Genomic DNA, 16,317 nt, shown 5'->3' with positions numbered 1-16,317 from the left:
AGACTCCTGACCATCTGTGCATCTCTTCCATCCTGTCAAATGGAATCAATAGGCCTGAAGCCCAGGAAGCTGAATTTCCAACCAGCAATCCACGTGTGTGGTGCAGGTTGCAGCGGGAAAGCCTCAGACCACTCTGAAACACATGCTCCAGGCGAGCCGTTCTCAAAGTGTGGCGCCCAGACGAGCAGCAGCAGCAGCACCTGGAACTTCTCAGCAGTGTTAACTCTCGGTCTCACTCCCGACCTTCTAAGGCAGGACCCAGCCACGTGAGAGTCAGCACATCTCCAGGTGAGGCTGATGCACGCTAACACCGTGAACCACGGGCCTAAGAAAAGCACAATTCCAAATCACAGGGATACTCTGGTTTCCCTTCAGGTCGTATAAAGCTTTCACCTTTTCATACCAGGAGGGGAAAAAGCTCCTCCGGCACCTAGGGACTAGTCCTCAGTCTGCACCCAGCCCACCGACTCCCACCCCAGCTCGTGCTGAGGGAAAGTGAACGTTGGCACTGCAGGGAGGGGGGGAGGGCAGGGCCTAGGGACCCAAGAGGGAAGATAGGGACCATGGCTTCTTCTTTCTTTATTGGACGCTTTGTAGGTGTCACGCGGGTCTAAAAGTTACATCGTTAAATAATTATTTAAAAACCGACCAGGAATAAGGCCCTGATCCAGAGCTCCAAACCAGAAGCAGAAGGAACGGGGGTGGTGGGCTGGGAGGTATTCCTCCAACATCACCAAAACCCAGAAAAAGAGGCTCCTAAGTTCTTTCACAGGCCGACCCTGGGCACAGGCCCGCGGGCTCCCCCCAGACGCCTCTGGCTGCATCACCATCAGGGTCAGAGCCAGCAAGGAGCTGGCGGGAACAGCCAGCCGAGTCCAGACATGGACAGAGTAACTGGAAGGACAGGAGATGGACAGGTACTGTCCAGCTGTAGATAAGATCACAGAGTGCAGCTAAGGCAGGTGGGGGAGGCGCTGGGGGGCAGTATTGCAGCAATGCAGGAGTGCGGCCCCAGGGGCCGGGCCCGGCTGGCGGCCGGCGAGGCCTCACACGTTGTGGGTCCTCCTGGTGAGCTGGGGCTCCTCGCCCACCAGCTTGGACTTGAGGTGCTCCTTGTAGGCCAGGATGTCTCCAGGCCACTTGGTGATTGTCTGCTTCTCACAGACCCAGATTTCTTGTGCAACCTGGAAAGCAAATCCCAGACTTCACAAATCCTGGCCAGCCACCCCTGCCCAGGAGACTGTTCCCAGGGGACTCTGGGAAGAACCCTCCTGCCCCAGCCCGTATCTAGCTCAGTCCCACTACCTCAACGTTCTCCAGGCTGGCCTAACCCAAGAGTGCTGTAAGCAGCAGGTGCTGGAGCCTTGCAAGCCAGGACCTGCGGTATCACCCGATTCCCAGTTCCCTAAGCAGGACCCAGGTGTGTCCAGAGGCTTCACTCTCCGCTTCCTTTTCTCCACCCCACCTTCCTCAGAGCTTCAGAGACATGACCAGCAGCTTCTCCACCAAAGACTAGCAGCAGCCCTCTGTCCAATCCAGAGTCTCCTTAGTATAATGCTATTTCTAGGCTGAAGCATCTCAGAACAATAGAAAAAGCACCCTGTTCTCTACCCAACTCCCTCGCCGATTCTGGCCAACAACGCCAAGTAGGCTAACAGCCCCAAACAGCCACTGAAGAATTAGAAGTACTTCCACTAAGGCTTTCTAAGTTTCCCAAAGAACCGTAAGATCTGGTCCTCTCCACCCTGTCTATGTACTGAGCCCGTTTTCCAAATACAGTAAACGTGGATAAAAGTCTCCCCACCCCCCCAACATGCCACGACTGTGCGGTTCTACCCAACCACCCCCGAGGTGCTCTCTGTTATGTCTCCCACCCAGCCAGGAGCCTCACCTGCTGGATGAGCCTGAAATCATGGCTGACCAGCATCATACCGCCCTCAAAGTCATTGATGGCATCTGCCAGGGCGTCGATGGTCTCAATATCCAGGTGATTGGTGGGCTCGTCCAAGAACAGCATGTGGGGGTTCTGCCAGGCCAGCCAGGCGAGACACACTCGGCACTTCTGCCCATCGGACAGGTTCCGGATTGGGCTCACCTGCGTGGACCCATGCCATGTATAACGCGGCGTTGCCCTCACACACTCGCCTCTCCCCACGGCCCCTCTACTGATCAGCATTTTACAGAAAGCGGGGCTGGGGAAGACCCAAGATCACACAGCAGGTGACGGCACAGCTGCCAGGCTCTCAAGGCCTGGAAGGGATACATCAGGAAGCCTGAAGCGCTGTCCCGGCACAGAATCTTAGCGAAGTGCAGCAATTCAGGGGACCCTCAGTGGGGATCTGAACCCAGGAACTTGTTTTCTAGGTTTCGGTTTCCCTTGCCTTTAAGCGCTACGGCTCGTCCTGCTAGTCAAGGGGCAAGGGCACGCCAGAGACTGGCATGCTGTCCCCGCCATCCCCTGAGACCTAAGTGCTCCAATGCATAACAGCCCAGAGCAGAGGGAAGGCGGACTGTCCAGCCACAGCCTCCCAGCTACCTGGGCCTCTTCCCACACCCCTCCACGGACCTGCTGTTTCCCAGTGAGCCCGTATCGCCCAATGATCTTCCTCATTTCTTCCTTCTCCTTGATCTCTGGGTAGCATTTCATCATGTACTCCAAAGGCGAGAGGTCCAAGTCCAGCTGCTCTTGTAAATGCTACAGGAAAAAAGGAACCCACCCAGATGCGGCTGGTGCCCCACTTCAAGAGGAGGCCTGCTGGGTCACCTGCCGAGTGCCTCTCTAGCTCTACCCAGGGACACGTTCCAGACTCCAGAGGCAACTGGCAGCTGACCTGGTCACACGCGGCCCCGCTCCCACACCCTGGGCAACTCGCCGCCAGGACCATACCTGATGGTAACGCCCTATCTTGACGTGAGAGTGTTTTCGGATCATTCCGTCTGTGGGTAGTAGCTAGAAAAAAAGGGGGTAGTGAGCGGAAAGAGAAGCACACAGAAAAGGAAACCTGGTCAGAAGCAGACACAGGAGGAGAGGAAACAAACATCTGTTCACACTGAACAAGACTGTACAACTTCCTGAACAGAGTCTACATCACCACCTCACAGACTGCTCTTCTCCCCACCCCAGAAATACAGAGCGAGATACTGAACAGGTGTCCTCAAGGGAGACAGAGGCACACACCGCATGCCCCACCAAGTGCTGGTGACATGGCTACCACAGAATGTGCTGCGCCGTGCAGCAGAGGACTTGGTTACAGGGCCAACGTACATTTCCTACAATAAAAACACATCTCTAAACGCACAGATATTCCTATGTTCTAAATGCCCTGATGAAAACACAGAAAAATGTGGAGGGCATGCATGTGTTCCCTCTCACACACACACACAGACTCCTCCTTGCAGTCTTCTCTAAGAAAACTGCCCCAAACTTCAGTACTACCCAGTGATGACACCCCCACGCCGGGGGATGGCTCGTTCACCACCAGGCTCAGGCCCTACAATAGCAGTGGCCCCTGCACACCCTCCCTCTTCCTCAGACACACGAGCATCTATTCCTGGAAGTGCCCTGCCCCAACGTGGCACCATACCTCTCCAGTCAGCAGCTTCAGAAGAGTTGACTTCCCTGCTCCATTGGGCCCCACCAGAGCCACTCGTGTGTCGAGATCGATACCGAATTCTAGATTGTTGTAGATGCAAGGCTGAGGCGGGGGTGAGAGAGAAACAGATACGGGGCTAGGGTGCTGATCCACCTGACTGGCAGACCAGCCCCACTGGTGGAGGGGGAGTGGGGAGGGCGGCAGCTCTCGTGGCAGACCCAAGCCACTGCCTCCACCCACCAACCCAGCTGAGCAGTTTTCCCTCCAGCACTTGGGCAGGGGGTGGGGGGGGCTGAGGGTTCTTCCCTAAGTCCCTCAGTGAGGCGCCCCAGGCTGCCACACCTGAAAAATCCCCAGCACCACATGGGTTAGCAGGCATGGTCAGCAAAGAATAGGAGACTCCTCTCGCCAGTTGACACTGACCTTGTAAAATGTACCCCAGCTTCCCAGCCACACCCAAGTACTCACCCCATCTTTTGTATACTTGAAGCTGACATTCTGCACCATAATAACGGGTGGAGGGATCTTGCCACATGGTGGGAAATAAAAGGACAACGTCTAGGAAGAGGAGAGGGCACCTATCAAGTCCGGTCCTTGGGCATCCACTTCACCGCAGGCCACCTAGTCCCAGCTATCAGCCCCTACCTTGTCGCTCACAACCCTCTCTGTCAGTCCCGAGGCCATCATTTTCTGTAGCGTCTTCTCTTTGCTCTGGGCCTGCCGGGCCAGCTTGGCACTGCCATGACCAAACCTAGCAATGTAGTTCTGAAGGAGACCAGAGAGGGGGCTTGGAGTACGGGCAGGCACCAAACAACTCATCTTAAATGCACAGTGAACACTGATGACAGCGTCCTCTCTAGCACCCGGCAGCTCCCAACACCCTCACCCGACTTCCCCACGGAACGTGAACTTGGCTCTGCGATCGCCCTACCTTCATGTGTGCAATCTGATCCTGCTCCCAGTGAAACCGCTTCATCTGATTCTCTTCCAGCTCCAGCCGCGTCTTCACATACTGATCGTAGTTACCCTGCAGGAAAAGGCACCAGGCATTTTCTCAGGGTTCTCACTCAGGCTTGAGGGGAAATGCAAGGTGCCATCTGACTTGGCCCTGGCTACAAGATTGTGCAGTAGGGAAAGAGGAAGTGCATTAAAGCAGCACATCCTAATCTAGAACCTGAGCTCTTTCAAATCGTGTGCCTCTCATTCTTAGCTCAGCCAGGGCAGGGCTCCAGATCAAACCCCGCAGTTAGTCATAAAGACACCCACAGCACTGGCACTAGCCCTGAACACCGCCATACAGGTATCAGGAGGCTCACAGCCTTCCAAGAGCACCTCCTTCCATTCCCCACCCCTAGAGGCTGAAGCCCCATGCAGACTGTAAGAACTGCCTCCAGGTGGGAAGACATCAGAGCAATCAGATTTAGGACCTGGCAAGCCCTGCACTATGGACTGCCACGGTTTCTACCTGCAAAAAACTAGACTCAGCCTGCACGTCCATCAAAAAGGGTCTGATCAATAAGTTACAGGATGGCCACACAACGATATTTCAGTCACTGGAAAAAATGAGGCTTATTTATAGTACACTCATACAGAAAGCACTCCAAACCATTAGAATTTAAACACACCTAAAAAAGAGAATGATTAAGATTACAACTGTGAAATGTATACGTGACATTTTCTACAAATGCTTGCAAGCACATGTGACGTTTCTGAAAGACTATGTAAGAAACTGGTAGTGCTCCCAGGGCAAGTACAACTGTGAATAAAAGGAACTCCTATTTTTCATTTTTGGATTTGTTTTTTGAGATAGAAAAAATGAAAAGGCAAGGCAGCAGAGTGGGCTGTTGAGATCCTGGCTCCCATTCTTCATGGAAGGAGGGGTACTGTGTTGGCTGCCAGGAAGCAGGGTTAAGTAGCCACTCAGGAAGGCAGAGAGCAGCAAGGCCTGCCTGGGCACCGTGAAAAGTCAACCTCTTTGCATAAGGCAAACATACGCCACGTGCACAGGCTGCCAATCCATGGCCTATGGCCTGAAAGCAATTACTTTGGGACTAAAATAAAACAGGCTGCAGAACTCCCTGTCCACATCTTTTTATAGCAATAGGTAGAAAAGGGCTGCTAAGTCTAGTTTTTTTTTTAAAGGAGAACTTCAGGGAATGGGTAAGCACAGAGGCCAGTCACTGTGGAGGAGCCAGGCCCACTCACCGTATAATACTTCAGTTTCCTGTTGTGCATGTGAATGATGTTGGTACAGACGCCATTCAGGAAGTCCTGGGAGTGGGAGACGAGGACCAGGATGCGCTTAAAACTGCAAAGCCAGAGAAGTGGTCAGGGAGGTGCTCAAAACGGTAGATGGTTCACAACAGGCGAGCTGAACGTCAGGCCCAGAAAACCCTCATCCTTTCCCATCCTTACGCCTCAGCAGCCTTTAGATTTGCTGGCCAATTCCTAGCTCTTGGCACCTAAGCCGCCAGGGCACAATCTACCTGTAAGTACACTCTGATGCCTTTCAAAGTGTGGTGAGACAGTCTGAGTTTCCTCAAACTTTTGTTCTAATTTTCAAAAGAGTGGAGTGAAGGTGGCAGTAAATGATGGTAGAATCAAAAGTGTACGCACGTAGACACCCATAAACACACCTAAAACCACGGGTGGGAGAACTGGAACAGGCACAGCAAAAATAACCACGCTCTTCTTTTTAAAGAAGGTGCCAAGTCACTGCAGAGACCATGGAAAGAGTCCTTCTAGAACTGGGCCGATACTCTGGGTTATCTGGCTCTCTGGCCACAGGACCACTGCCACACGGGCTATTGTTCTCTGTCTCTGCATCGTGATCTTAGAGGGGAGTGTCCGTTTATATGATATATATAAATACAGTTAAGAAAAAATGTTGTCTCTAGTAAAGACGTTGTATTTTAAATAATGGGAAAAACCAAAAAAGGTAAAAGAAACAAAAAAGTTCACACATTTCAGACTAAAAGAAAACAAACAAAAAGGCCTGCCCTAAAGGTGCACACCACCTCTTCAATCTGGCCTTCGCTCTGGCCCCACTTGAGTCCACTTCTCACTGCTCTAACATCACTACAGGTCCTGGGCACCCATCTCCCTTGGACTCTGCTCAACTCCCCCTTCAGGACCTGCCTACTTCTACCCCGGCCCCACTCTCTTACGTCTTAAGCTCTTCTTCCAACCACACACAAGCATCGAGGTCCAGGTGGTTGGTGGGCTCGTCCAGGAGCAGCATGAAGGGCCGAATGAAGAGGGCTCTGAAGAACAGGAAAGGAGACAGAGCCACTTCAGTGCAACGGCTGCTACGCAGCGGGGACAGCCGCCCGCCACCTGCAATTCTGGTCGGGCCTGCACTGAGTCCTGAAATCAACTCTAGGCTCTATACCTCAGAGGAAAGGTGAGAACTAGGAGAGAAACCAGAGATGAAGAGTGGGGGTTAAAGGGCAGAAAACAGAGCTGAGAAGCAGAGGGAAGATGCAGTTTGGAGATAAGGCTGTAAAAGTGCTTATGAGTCTACAAGCCTTCTACACTGAGGTTAGTGACCATCGGGAACACAAAAGGATACAGAAAAAGTCAATTGCTAAAGTAAAAAGTATTCAGGTTAAACCTAAATGGTGGGGTTGCCAGACTCTAGCAAGGAGGCCAAAGAATGTTCTTTTCTTAGATGGCATCTCAAGACAGGAAAGCAAGGGGAGGGCGCTGGTTCCCACACTTGTAGTCACCACCTCTGCAGTGCTTTTTAGAAAGAAGATTTCTGGACATCTAACTCCAGCAAAGATTTGAAGAGGCTAGGAAATCTGTATTTTTAAAAGCTCCCTAGGTGAATCTGAGACAGCTAATCCTTGCTGGCACGTGAAACCATGGCTCTCATGTTCTCAGGTGTACGAGCAGCCTTGCTAAAGCAGTGCATCAAGCCTCACCAATGCACCTGGCAGAGACCGGTGTGGTAAGGAACCACCTATGTGACTGGGGACTTCCTGGGGCATTGGTGGGGGAATGATGGTCTATAGAAACTCATTTTGGGTCCAGGTCAAGAGAGGGTAAGACGACAGATACCCTAATAGCTCTTTAACATTTTATCGTTATATGGCAAGAATAAGAAATACTAAAGCACAAAAAAACAATGGGAGAGAAATCAAGAGAAAAGAAACAAACAGACCGACTCTACCATTTACCTAAGGCGGGTCCCAGGACTCCTAAACACTGTGCCGAAGTCCAGCCAATGACCGCTGCAGTCAGGAAGCTCCCTCCTTAGCTCATGTGTACCACCCCCACGCTGTCCATACCTGGCACTTACTGACCATCAACCCCTGCTCTATAAACAGTTCCACTGGAGTGAGCATTCAGCCCTGGGCGGGGTGCTCCAGAGGGTGGAGGAGGAAGAGACTCACCTGGCCAGGGCAACCCTCATCCTCCAGCCCCCACTGAAGTCTTTTAGCTTCTTGCGTTGCATGGCAGGCGTGAAACCCAGTCCGTGCAGGATCCGCGAGGCTCTCATCTCGGCCTTGTCAGCATCCAGCTCCTCCAGGCGCTCGTAGAGCTCCAAGAGCTTCTCACACTCCGCTGCGGACAGCACGTGGCCTGTGAGTCTCCCTGGGCCTCTCCCGGGAGGACGCCCACCCCCACGCCCCTGCACCTGGAGGCCTACCGTCCTCGTGCGCCAGCCGCTCAGCCTCCCTCTCCAGCATGGCCCGCTCTGTGTCCACTTCCATCACACACTGCAGGGGCGTCTTGTCACTAGGGGGCATCTCCCGAGTCAGATGGTAGATGTCGATGTGCTCGGGGATGGGCACTTCACGTTTCCCAATAGCAGAGAGCAGCATGGACTTCCCTGAGAGGGGCCGGCAAAGAACCGGAAGAGAAGTGACGCTCAGCCCACTTCTGCCTGTCTGTCATTCCCCAACATCAGTCTCTCCACTCCAGCCAAACCACGACCTCACCATTTTTTGAGTATTTTCCTTCCTTTCACTCGTTCAAATCCTATGACTGTCCCATCCCTGCCCGCATCCTTGGGACACCTTTCATCTGATTCTTGTCCCAGCCCTCCCCTGTGAAGCCTGTCCATCTACAGCTGCCTCACAACCACTCACGTGGCACTTCTCACATGACTGCCCTGTACTGCTAGTTCCTCTTCCCTGGTCTCCCACCCATACTGTGAACTCCTTCATTTGTACATAGCTGTGCTAAGTAAATACTTGCTGAGTGACAGATAAGCCAAGAGAGATACCTCCCACCTTGCTTTCCAAGGGCCTCACCAATTCCATTTAAGCCAATGAGGCCATAGCGACGGCCTGAGTTTAATTCCAGTTTGGTGTCACTGAGCAGCTCTTGACCATGAAAGGTGAGGGAGAGGTTGATGATGTGGGCATCGGTACTGTTGGGGTGAGAGGCGAGGACGCCAGTGACAGCTCGAGCAGCAGCCTTCTTCATCTCAAAGTCCTCCAGCTCCTTGGTCAGCAAATCTACTTCTGGGGCCAGAAAACAAGAGCAGTTTGGGAAGAGTGCTGTAAGACACACTAAGCTCTCATACAAAAAAGCTGGCCTTAGAGCATCTGGATGGCTCAGTCAGTAGAGCAGCAGGCTTTTAACGCGAGGGTTGAGGGTTCAGGCCCCTGTCTGGGCATTTGAGGCTTTCGCCCTTCCTTAAGTTACCAAATATTACCATACAAAGATCCAAAGGCTGAAAAAGCCATGTCCTGAAGAACCTGGGCTCAAGATCAGGTTGAGCTGACTCAGATGTTTCGTAAGCTTTAAACGGTGCACATTGCACACAGATCTGCCCTGGTATCCTGCTTTCGTGGACATTTTTTTACTTCGCAATTTGTCCTTTTAATTCTAACTTTCCTTGTTCTAAGATGACATAACGCATGGTAGGAATGGCTAGAACTCCAAACTGTCCTCCATGAGTATGTGTTAAAGAACTAGTACCAATGCCCAAAAGAAAGCAGATGCTATAGAGGTGCAATTCTCTTACTCCACAACCTAGAGAGCTCCTAGATGGTGCTTCCAAGAAACTATGCTGCCCAGAAGGGAGCAGTGTGAGAAAATGCACATAGGGCTCAACAGCCAAGGCTGGGAAAACCAGAAGTTCCAAGTCCGGAGGGTTTCAGAAATGCTAACTGACCGTGAGACAAGAGACTAGCTGTTCTGCCTTTGTGGTTTTTCAGGCATGACTACGTTTTCAGGCTGGGGAAGAGCTATTAATATATGGCTAATATTAACTGGCTAACAGCTGCTGAGTTTACTCTGTGTCTGGGACTGTACTACATTATCAGTCCCCATCTCATTTAATTCTCAAAAGCCTTATGAGATAAACACTTAGGACCCTCATTTTATAAATGAAGAGGTTAAATAATATAGCCAAGGTCAAAAAGGCTAGTAAGTGACAGACCCAGAGTTTGAACCAGGGTTTGTCCGACCCCAAAGCCATGACCTTAACTATTTCACTATACTACCTTTCCATAAAGGACAAGTGCCCACAAAGTACTGTTGAAAGTGAGGGAGAAATGGGGGTAGAGGGAGTCTTGGTAAGCTTCTTCCAAGAGAATAAGGTGATCTATCAACGTTTTCAGGAAGGAGTCAAAAACTACACACGAGGATCCACTACTCTGAGTACTTTCTAATTTTTTAGTTTTGTTACCCTTACCTGTTTTCCCATGGTGATCTTACAGTCGAAGCCCTGAAATGAGAAAGCCCATGCGCTTGTCCTTAGGAAGAGCAAAGTTGGAGTAGAAGGGGGAAGAGAGCTCAGTGCCGTCCTCCAGACAGGCAGGCGTGTGGGGAGAGCAACTCCAAGGGAGAGGGTGTGTGGTGGTTAGTCTCAGGCCCCTCTCCAAAGAGCCCATCCTGTCAGGAGACGACCACTGCTGCTGCCATTCCCGTGCTGCTGCTGCACCTGCTCTGCCTGCAAGGAGTCACAGCCAAGGGCAGCGACTGTCCTGCCCCCCAGGTGGCAGTCACGCCATGTCTACCTCAGTTTCCAGTACGGGGTGTTCTCCGTAAGTGCTTGATGAATACAGGCATATACCTCATCTCACTGCACTTCGCTTTATTGTGCTTCACAGGTATTGCAACTTTTACAAATTGAAGGTTTGTGGAAACCGTATGTCAAGCAAGTCTATCAGCACCATTTTTGTAATAGCATATGCTCACATTGTGTCTCTGTGTCACATTCTGGTACTTACCACAATATTTCAAACTTTTTCATTATTATTATATTTGTTACAGGGACCTGTGATCTTTGATATTACTACTATAACTCACTGAAGGCTTAGATGATGGCCAACATTTTTTTAGCAATAAAGTATTTTTAAATTAAGGTATGCACATTGTTTTGTTTTAATTTTTTATTTTTTTTGGCTGTGCCACGTGGCTTGCAGGATCTTAATTCTCCAACCGGAGACTGAACCGGGCTCTCAGCAGGGAAAGCGCAGAGTCCTAACCACTGGACCGCCAGGGAATACCATGCACTGTTTTTCTTATTTGGTTTTTTTTGGCCACGCCCCACGGCATGTGGGATCTTAGTTCCCCGACCAGGGATCGAACCTGTGCCCCTTGCATTGGAAGCGTGCAGTCTTAACCACTGGATCGCCAAGACAGTCCCCATACATTGTTTTTCTTAGACATAATGCTATTGCATACTTAGTAAACTACACTATAGCGTAAACATAACTTTTATATGCACTGGAAAACCCTTAAATTCATGTGACTCACTTCACTGATATCACAATGTTGCTCTCTGCTTTATTAGTGGTCTGAAACTGAACCCGCAGTATCTTCAAGGTATGCCTGTACTTTTCAAATGGAGGACAAATTTTTTGTTTTAACTGATGAGAGGAATTTAAAAAGTCTCTCTTTGAGGGGTGAAGGGGAAACTGAGAAGAAGCGAGAGAGTAGCACAGACATATATATACTACCAACTGTAAAACAGTCAGTGGGAAGTTGTTGTATAACAAAGGGAGTCCAACTCGAGGATGGAAGATGCCTTAGAGGACTGGGGCAGGGAGGGTGGGGGGGACTCGAGGGGGGGGCGTCAAGGAAGGGAGGGAATATGGGGATATGTGTATAAAAACAGTTGATTGAACCTGGTGTACCCCCCCAAAAAAAAAAAAAAAAAAGTCTCTCTTCTACATAGTTAAGCTACCAGGCTTCCCGCAGCCCTGCTCTGTGCCAATCCCTGTTCTAGACGTTGAGAAGATGTACAGGGAGACGTTTATGACCTAGATCAGGAGTTGGTAGAGGGGCAGATGGGAAACATTCTAGGGTTTACAGACCAAGTGGCAAAAATCAAAACTATTATATAGGTATATACATCACCATTTGAAACGTATACACTTAAAAAAAGTAAAAATCCTTCCTAGCCTGGAAGGGGGGGTGGCTAAAAAACGGCTGGCCAGGTTTGGCCAAAAGCCTGTTCTTGTAAATAAAGTTTTATTGGGACACGGCCACAACCATCATTTACATATTGTCTATGGCTGCTTTCCGCTACAATGGCAAGGCTGAATAGCGGCATCAGAGACCATGTGGGTGGCCCACAAAGCTACAAATATTTACTGTCTGGACACTTACAGAAAAAGTTTGCCAATCCCCAGTCTATATCTCCATCTGCTCAGGCAAGAAGAAGATCAAAATGAAAATTTGCCACACACTGGCAACTATTTCCCAACATTTACATTGTATCAGGTATTACAAGTAATCTAGAGACCTGTGAGGTTATATGCAGATACTACATACACTATTCTGTATCAGGGACCTGAGCATCTGTGGATTTTGGTATTCACTGGGGATCCTGGGACCAATCACCAGCAGATACCAAGGCTCTAACTGGTATACCACTGAATACCATTTTCTCTTGATCTCTTCCAGCTTATAGCATCTATGACCTGAGTCATCTCCTGAGCTTTTAAGTAAGACTTAGACCTCACCGTCCTAGTGTACAGCATCCTACAAAACAGGCTCAAAAAGTAAGCGAAAAGCGCTGAATAAACAGAGAAGGGATTCTGGAATAAACTTCATCAGAGAGAATATTGTAGACTTCACAAGCAGCCCCTTTCTGTTCATTCCCCAAACAAGGGGACCAGCTGAACTCTAGTGCCTTTCTTTAAGTCTCACATTCTAAAGAAGGTTGAACTGTCGGCCAGAAGTCACTTCTTTGATATTTATCTTAATCTTTCCATACTTCACTACCTAAAGAAGGCCATGCAGCAACAGTAACTGGTAAAGGCTGCAGAACGGTGACCTGAAGCATTAAGTAATTCCAAACTCAGAGGAGAGAGAGGTCCCAGTCTTGGGAGAGGGAACAGATGACCCATTAATTATGAAGCAGAAATGCCCGGGGCCCCTGGCAATAAGAAATGTTTTGAGAGAGTTGGAAAGAAAACCAGACTTCATATTTCAGAACAGTAGCTCTCTGAGGAAGCAGGGTGAAAACCAAAGCTCCCTTATTACTGAGACAGGAATACTATAGCTGGGTTCCCCCTGAGAAATTCCGGCTTCTTAGGGAGAAAGGTGAAGAAGAAATGTGTAATGGGAAGAGTGGACAATAGTCTCACAGTGGAATTCAGTTTTCTACTCTTCCAATTCATCCAGAAAGTACCAACAGAGCTGAGGATAGATACTGCTTAACCACTGTTACTGAGAACCTAGAGGGAACCCTGTCTACTTTATAGATCACAAGTCAGCCTGCTCGTTCACTCCTATCATTCTTAACTTCCCATCCCTCCACTATTCTGACCAGGAAGAAAACTTCCCCAAGGCCTGACTTGACTGAACTAGCTTTCCTTCATTACTCTTACTTTGGAGACGATTCCTACCACTTAACTCTCTCCCCTCAACCACTTTTTTTTTAACACTGATTGATTGATTTTTGTCTGTGTTGGGTCTTCATTGCTGTGCATGGGCTTTCTCTAGCTGTGGTGAGAGGAGGCTACTCTTTGCGGTGGTGTGCGGGCCTCTCACTGTGGTAGCTTCTCTTGTTGTGGAGCACAGGCTCTAGGCACGCAAGCTTCAATACTTGTGGCGCATGGGCTTTAGAGCGCAGGCTTAGTTGTGGCGCTTGGGCTTAACTGCTCCATGGCATGTGGGATCTTCCTGGACCAAGGCTTGAGCCCATGTCCCCTGCATTGGCAGGCAGATTCTTAACCACTGCGCCACCAGGGAAGTCCCACCTCTCAATCATTTTTAACTGTCTCTTTTCTGAATTCCTATCTGTCTGTTGTAACTTGCATTAGGAATTCTCCTCTCCACTTCAAATATTTACCTAGTATCTCTATCTGCAAGGCTGATCATGCGAAAAATATATATATTAGCCAAGACATGGTCCCTGCACTCAAAGATCAAGCAACTTAGATGAAGAAACAGAAGATACAACATAAAAAGGAAACACTGGGACTTTTCTGGTGATCCAGTGGTTGGGACTCCATGCTTCCACTGCAAGGGGCATGGGTTCAATCCCCTGGTTGGGGAACTAGGATCCCACATGCCAAGCAGCATGGCCAGGCCCCCCCCAAAAAGTAACACTACAGATAGTATGGAATATAGAGAATGGCAATATTGAGGTCAGGTTTGACTGGGAAAGATTTTACCATCTTGAGCTGCACCCTAAGAGAAATTTCAAATGTAGCTAGTACAAAGATTGTGGTATTAGAACCTCAGTGTGTAAATGAACAGAAATGTAGTAACTATTCAAGGGACAACAACGGTCTAAGGAAGAAGGCTGGGATAGACTGCCAAGGGCCTGGAATATTCTTTATCACACACTGCCCTGTTTCCCCATCTAGATTGCAAGATATAAGAGGGCAGACCGTGCTTATAGTGCCTCAGGATGCAGCAGTGTCTAACACTTGAGAAGTGCTCATAACAGAAAGGCGTCTCTGTCCCAGAAAAACCCCAAAACAACTCCTACATTTCTGTCTTGTTGGTACAGTCACTACCCCTCGGAGGACAAGGGTATCACACGGCAAAGAGCCTGGCACACAGACCCGCATGTGCAGAAATGGAAATAAGAAAGGGGCAGGGAACTGACCTCCTTCTCCAAGTCTAGAAGACAGAGCAGCAAGGCAGCACAACCACTCCCACGTTTGTTTGCCACTGCGTATGTGAGAACTCTGTTCAGTTTCCTTGATCAAGCTCCAGCTCTACTGGTTTGGTTCATCATGAAAAGTTTCACAGCACCACACATATCCTCCAGTGCCCCCAGCATCCGGACTCTGACTCCAGCTGGGGCATCCTTTATGTCCGAGCAACCATCCCAGGAACCCACCTCTCCCTCAATTCACCTGTGGTCTCTCGGCCATTGGCCTCCTCATTTTTCTCCTCTGCCACCTGTGGCTCTGTGACAGCATCTCCGTTTTCTTCATGTCCTTTTCTGGGTCGCTGTCGTGCTTTGGCTGCTTCCTTCTTTTTGGCTGCCTTCTTCTTGGCCAGGTCGGAGGGCATGGTGATGAACCACAGGGGAACGTTACTGTTCTTTCAGGAAGCCTGAAGGAAGGCAAACACCCCCAGATTCTAAACTTCCGCAGAGTGCCTGGGCCTGGCTCCATCCCTCTCAGGAACTGCCTAGCAAGCCTGGGATCCCAGCTCCGCCCCAGACTAGTCGCTCCCAACTTTATCAGGATCTCTCAAGCCAATTCTAATCCTCTTCTAATCTCAGCAGCTCTTCCCTCGGGCTTTGTCCACCAATCCCCACGGGCTGCCTCACTCTGGAAACGCTCCTCCTTTCGGGGCCTCCAGTTAGGGACCGGGTTCTGCCCCTCGGCACAGGTCCCGCTCTCCAGTTTCCCCACAACTTGGCGCTCCACGCTCCAGCCAGCCACCTCACTTTCCCGGGCTTCCTCCTCCCATCTGCCTCCGGCCTCCTCCCCGCCGTCCCCCTCTACACCACCTGGCCGTCGGGTCCAGCTTCTTCCCGGGGCGCCCTCGTCCTACCCCCGATGAGTCCCCTCGGGGTCTCCTCGCTCACTACCCCCCGAACCTCCCCCAGCTCCCGCCCGTCAGCGTCTCTCCCTTGGCCCCTTCTTCTGCCTCGCAGCCGCCTCCATCCCAGCTCGGTCCTTCCTCCCTCTCCAGGTGCCCCCTCCCCTTCACCGGCCGGCACCCTCCCCCCCAGCACCCCTTCCCCCAACTCACTGGGCCTCGCCGCTCGGCCTCTGTCGCAACAGAGCTGCTCCTTGAGCGCCTCCGCGTGCGGCCGGCTCACCAGCCAATCGCGGCCTCGCGCGGCTCTCGTCGCGCCGCCGCGCAGACTCCTGGGAAGTGTCGTCCTCCAGCCGCGGCTGGCGAGCCTTAGACCCCTCCTCGGGAACTACGGCGGATCCCAGGGGCCTCGCGGGCCGGCGTGACGTCATCAGGAGGCGCGAGGCTGGGGGGCTTGGAGTCCAAGAGCCCTCTGCCCGGGGCTCGCTTCGGCCACTGGAAACTGCAAATCCCAGCTTGCTCCTCGGATAAGCGGGCGGGACTCCCAGGCTACCCTACCCCTGGAATAACTGAGGAGTCCGGCGGAGATACCGGGTGTATAGGGCCGCCCAACCTGCTCAGACGGCAGGGCGAGCGACTACACTTCCCAGCAGGCATCAGGCAGGGATGGCTCGAAACAATGGGGAACCAAGAGGAGGGAGGTTGGAGAGAGAAGGAGGAAGCGTGAGCAGGCGGGTGGAAGAGGGCCGGCAAGACGCTCATCGCTACGAGGATGATGCGAAGAACAGAATTCCTCCGTGAAAGA

General features: G+C 51.0%; 1 protein-coding gene across 3 annotated transcripts; it reads right to left on the bottom strand.

Moving 5' to 3' along the window:
• Positions 1–562: 562 nt before the first annotated feature.
• ABCF2 (ATP binding cassette subfamily F member 2) lies at positions 563–15,872 on the bottom strand. Of its 3 annotated transcripts, none has more exons than XM_057732696.1 (15): positions 15,726–15,872; positions 14,876–15,077; positions 8,855–9,067; positions 8,248–8,430; positions 7,991–8,162; positions 6,761–6,856; positions 5,799–5,901; positions 4,525–4,620; positions 4,239–4,358; positions 4,062–4,151; positions 3,585–3,695; positions 2,888–2,950; positions 2,567–2,695; positions 1,892–2,095; positions 563–1,184 (listed from the first exon to the last, which is right to left on the bottom strand). In XM_057732696.1, the coding sequence occupies exons 2-15, from the start codon at positions 15,033–15,035 to the stop codon at positions 1,047–1,049; spliced, it is 1,878 nt and encodes a 625-aa protein (XP_057588679.1). In that variant the 5' UTR covers positions 15,036–15,077; positions 15,726–15,872; the 3' UTR covers positions 563–1,046. The 3 variants fall into 3 exon arrangements, with proteins under 3 accessions (XP_057588679.1, XP_057588682.1, XP_057588681.1); XM_057732699.1 differs by having other exon boundaries at positions 15,736–15,854; XM_057732698.1 differs by lacking the exon at positions 15,726–15,872 and adding an exon at positions 15,481–15,661.
• Positions 15,873–16,317: the final 445 nt, after the last annotated feature.

Source organism: Hippopotamus amphibius, chromosome 4, assembly GCF_030028045.1.
Source record: "Hippopotamus amphibius kiboko isolate mHipAmp2 chromosome 4, mHipAmp2.hap2, whole genome shotgun sequence".
In the NCBI taxonomy this organism is placed as follows: domain Eukaryota; kingdom Metazoa; phylum Chordata; class Mammalia; order Artiodactyla; family Hippopotamidae; genus Hippopotamus; species Hippopotamus amphibius.
The sequence above is the reverse complement of the archived record's forward strand: the minus strand, read 5'-3'. Positions and strand labels throughout refer to the sequence as shown.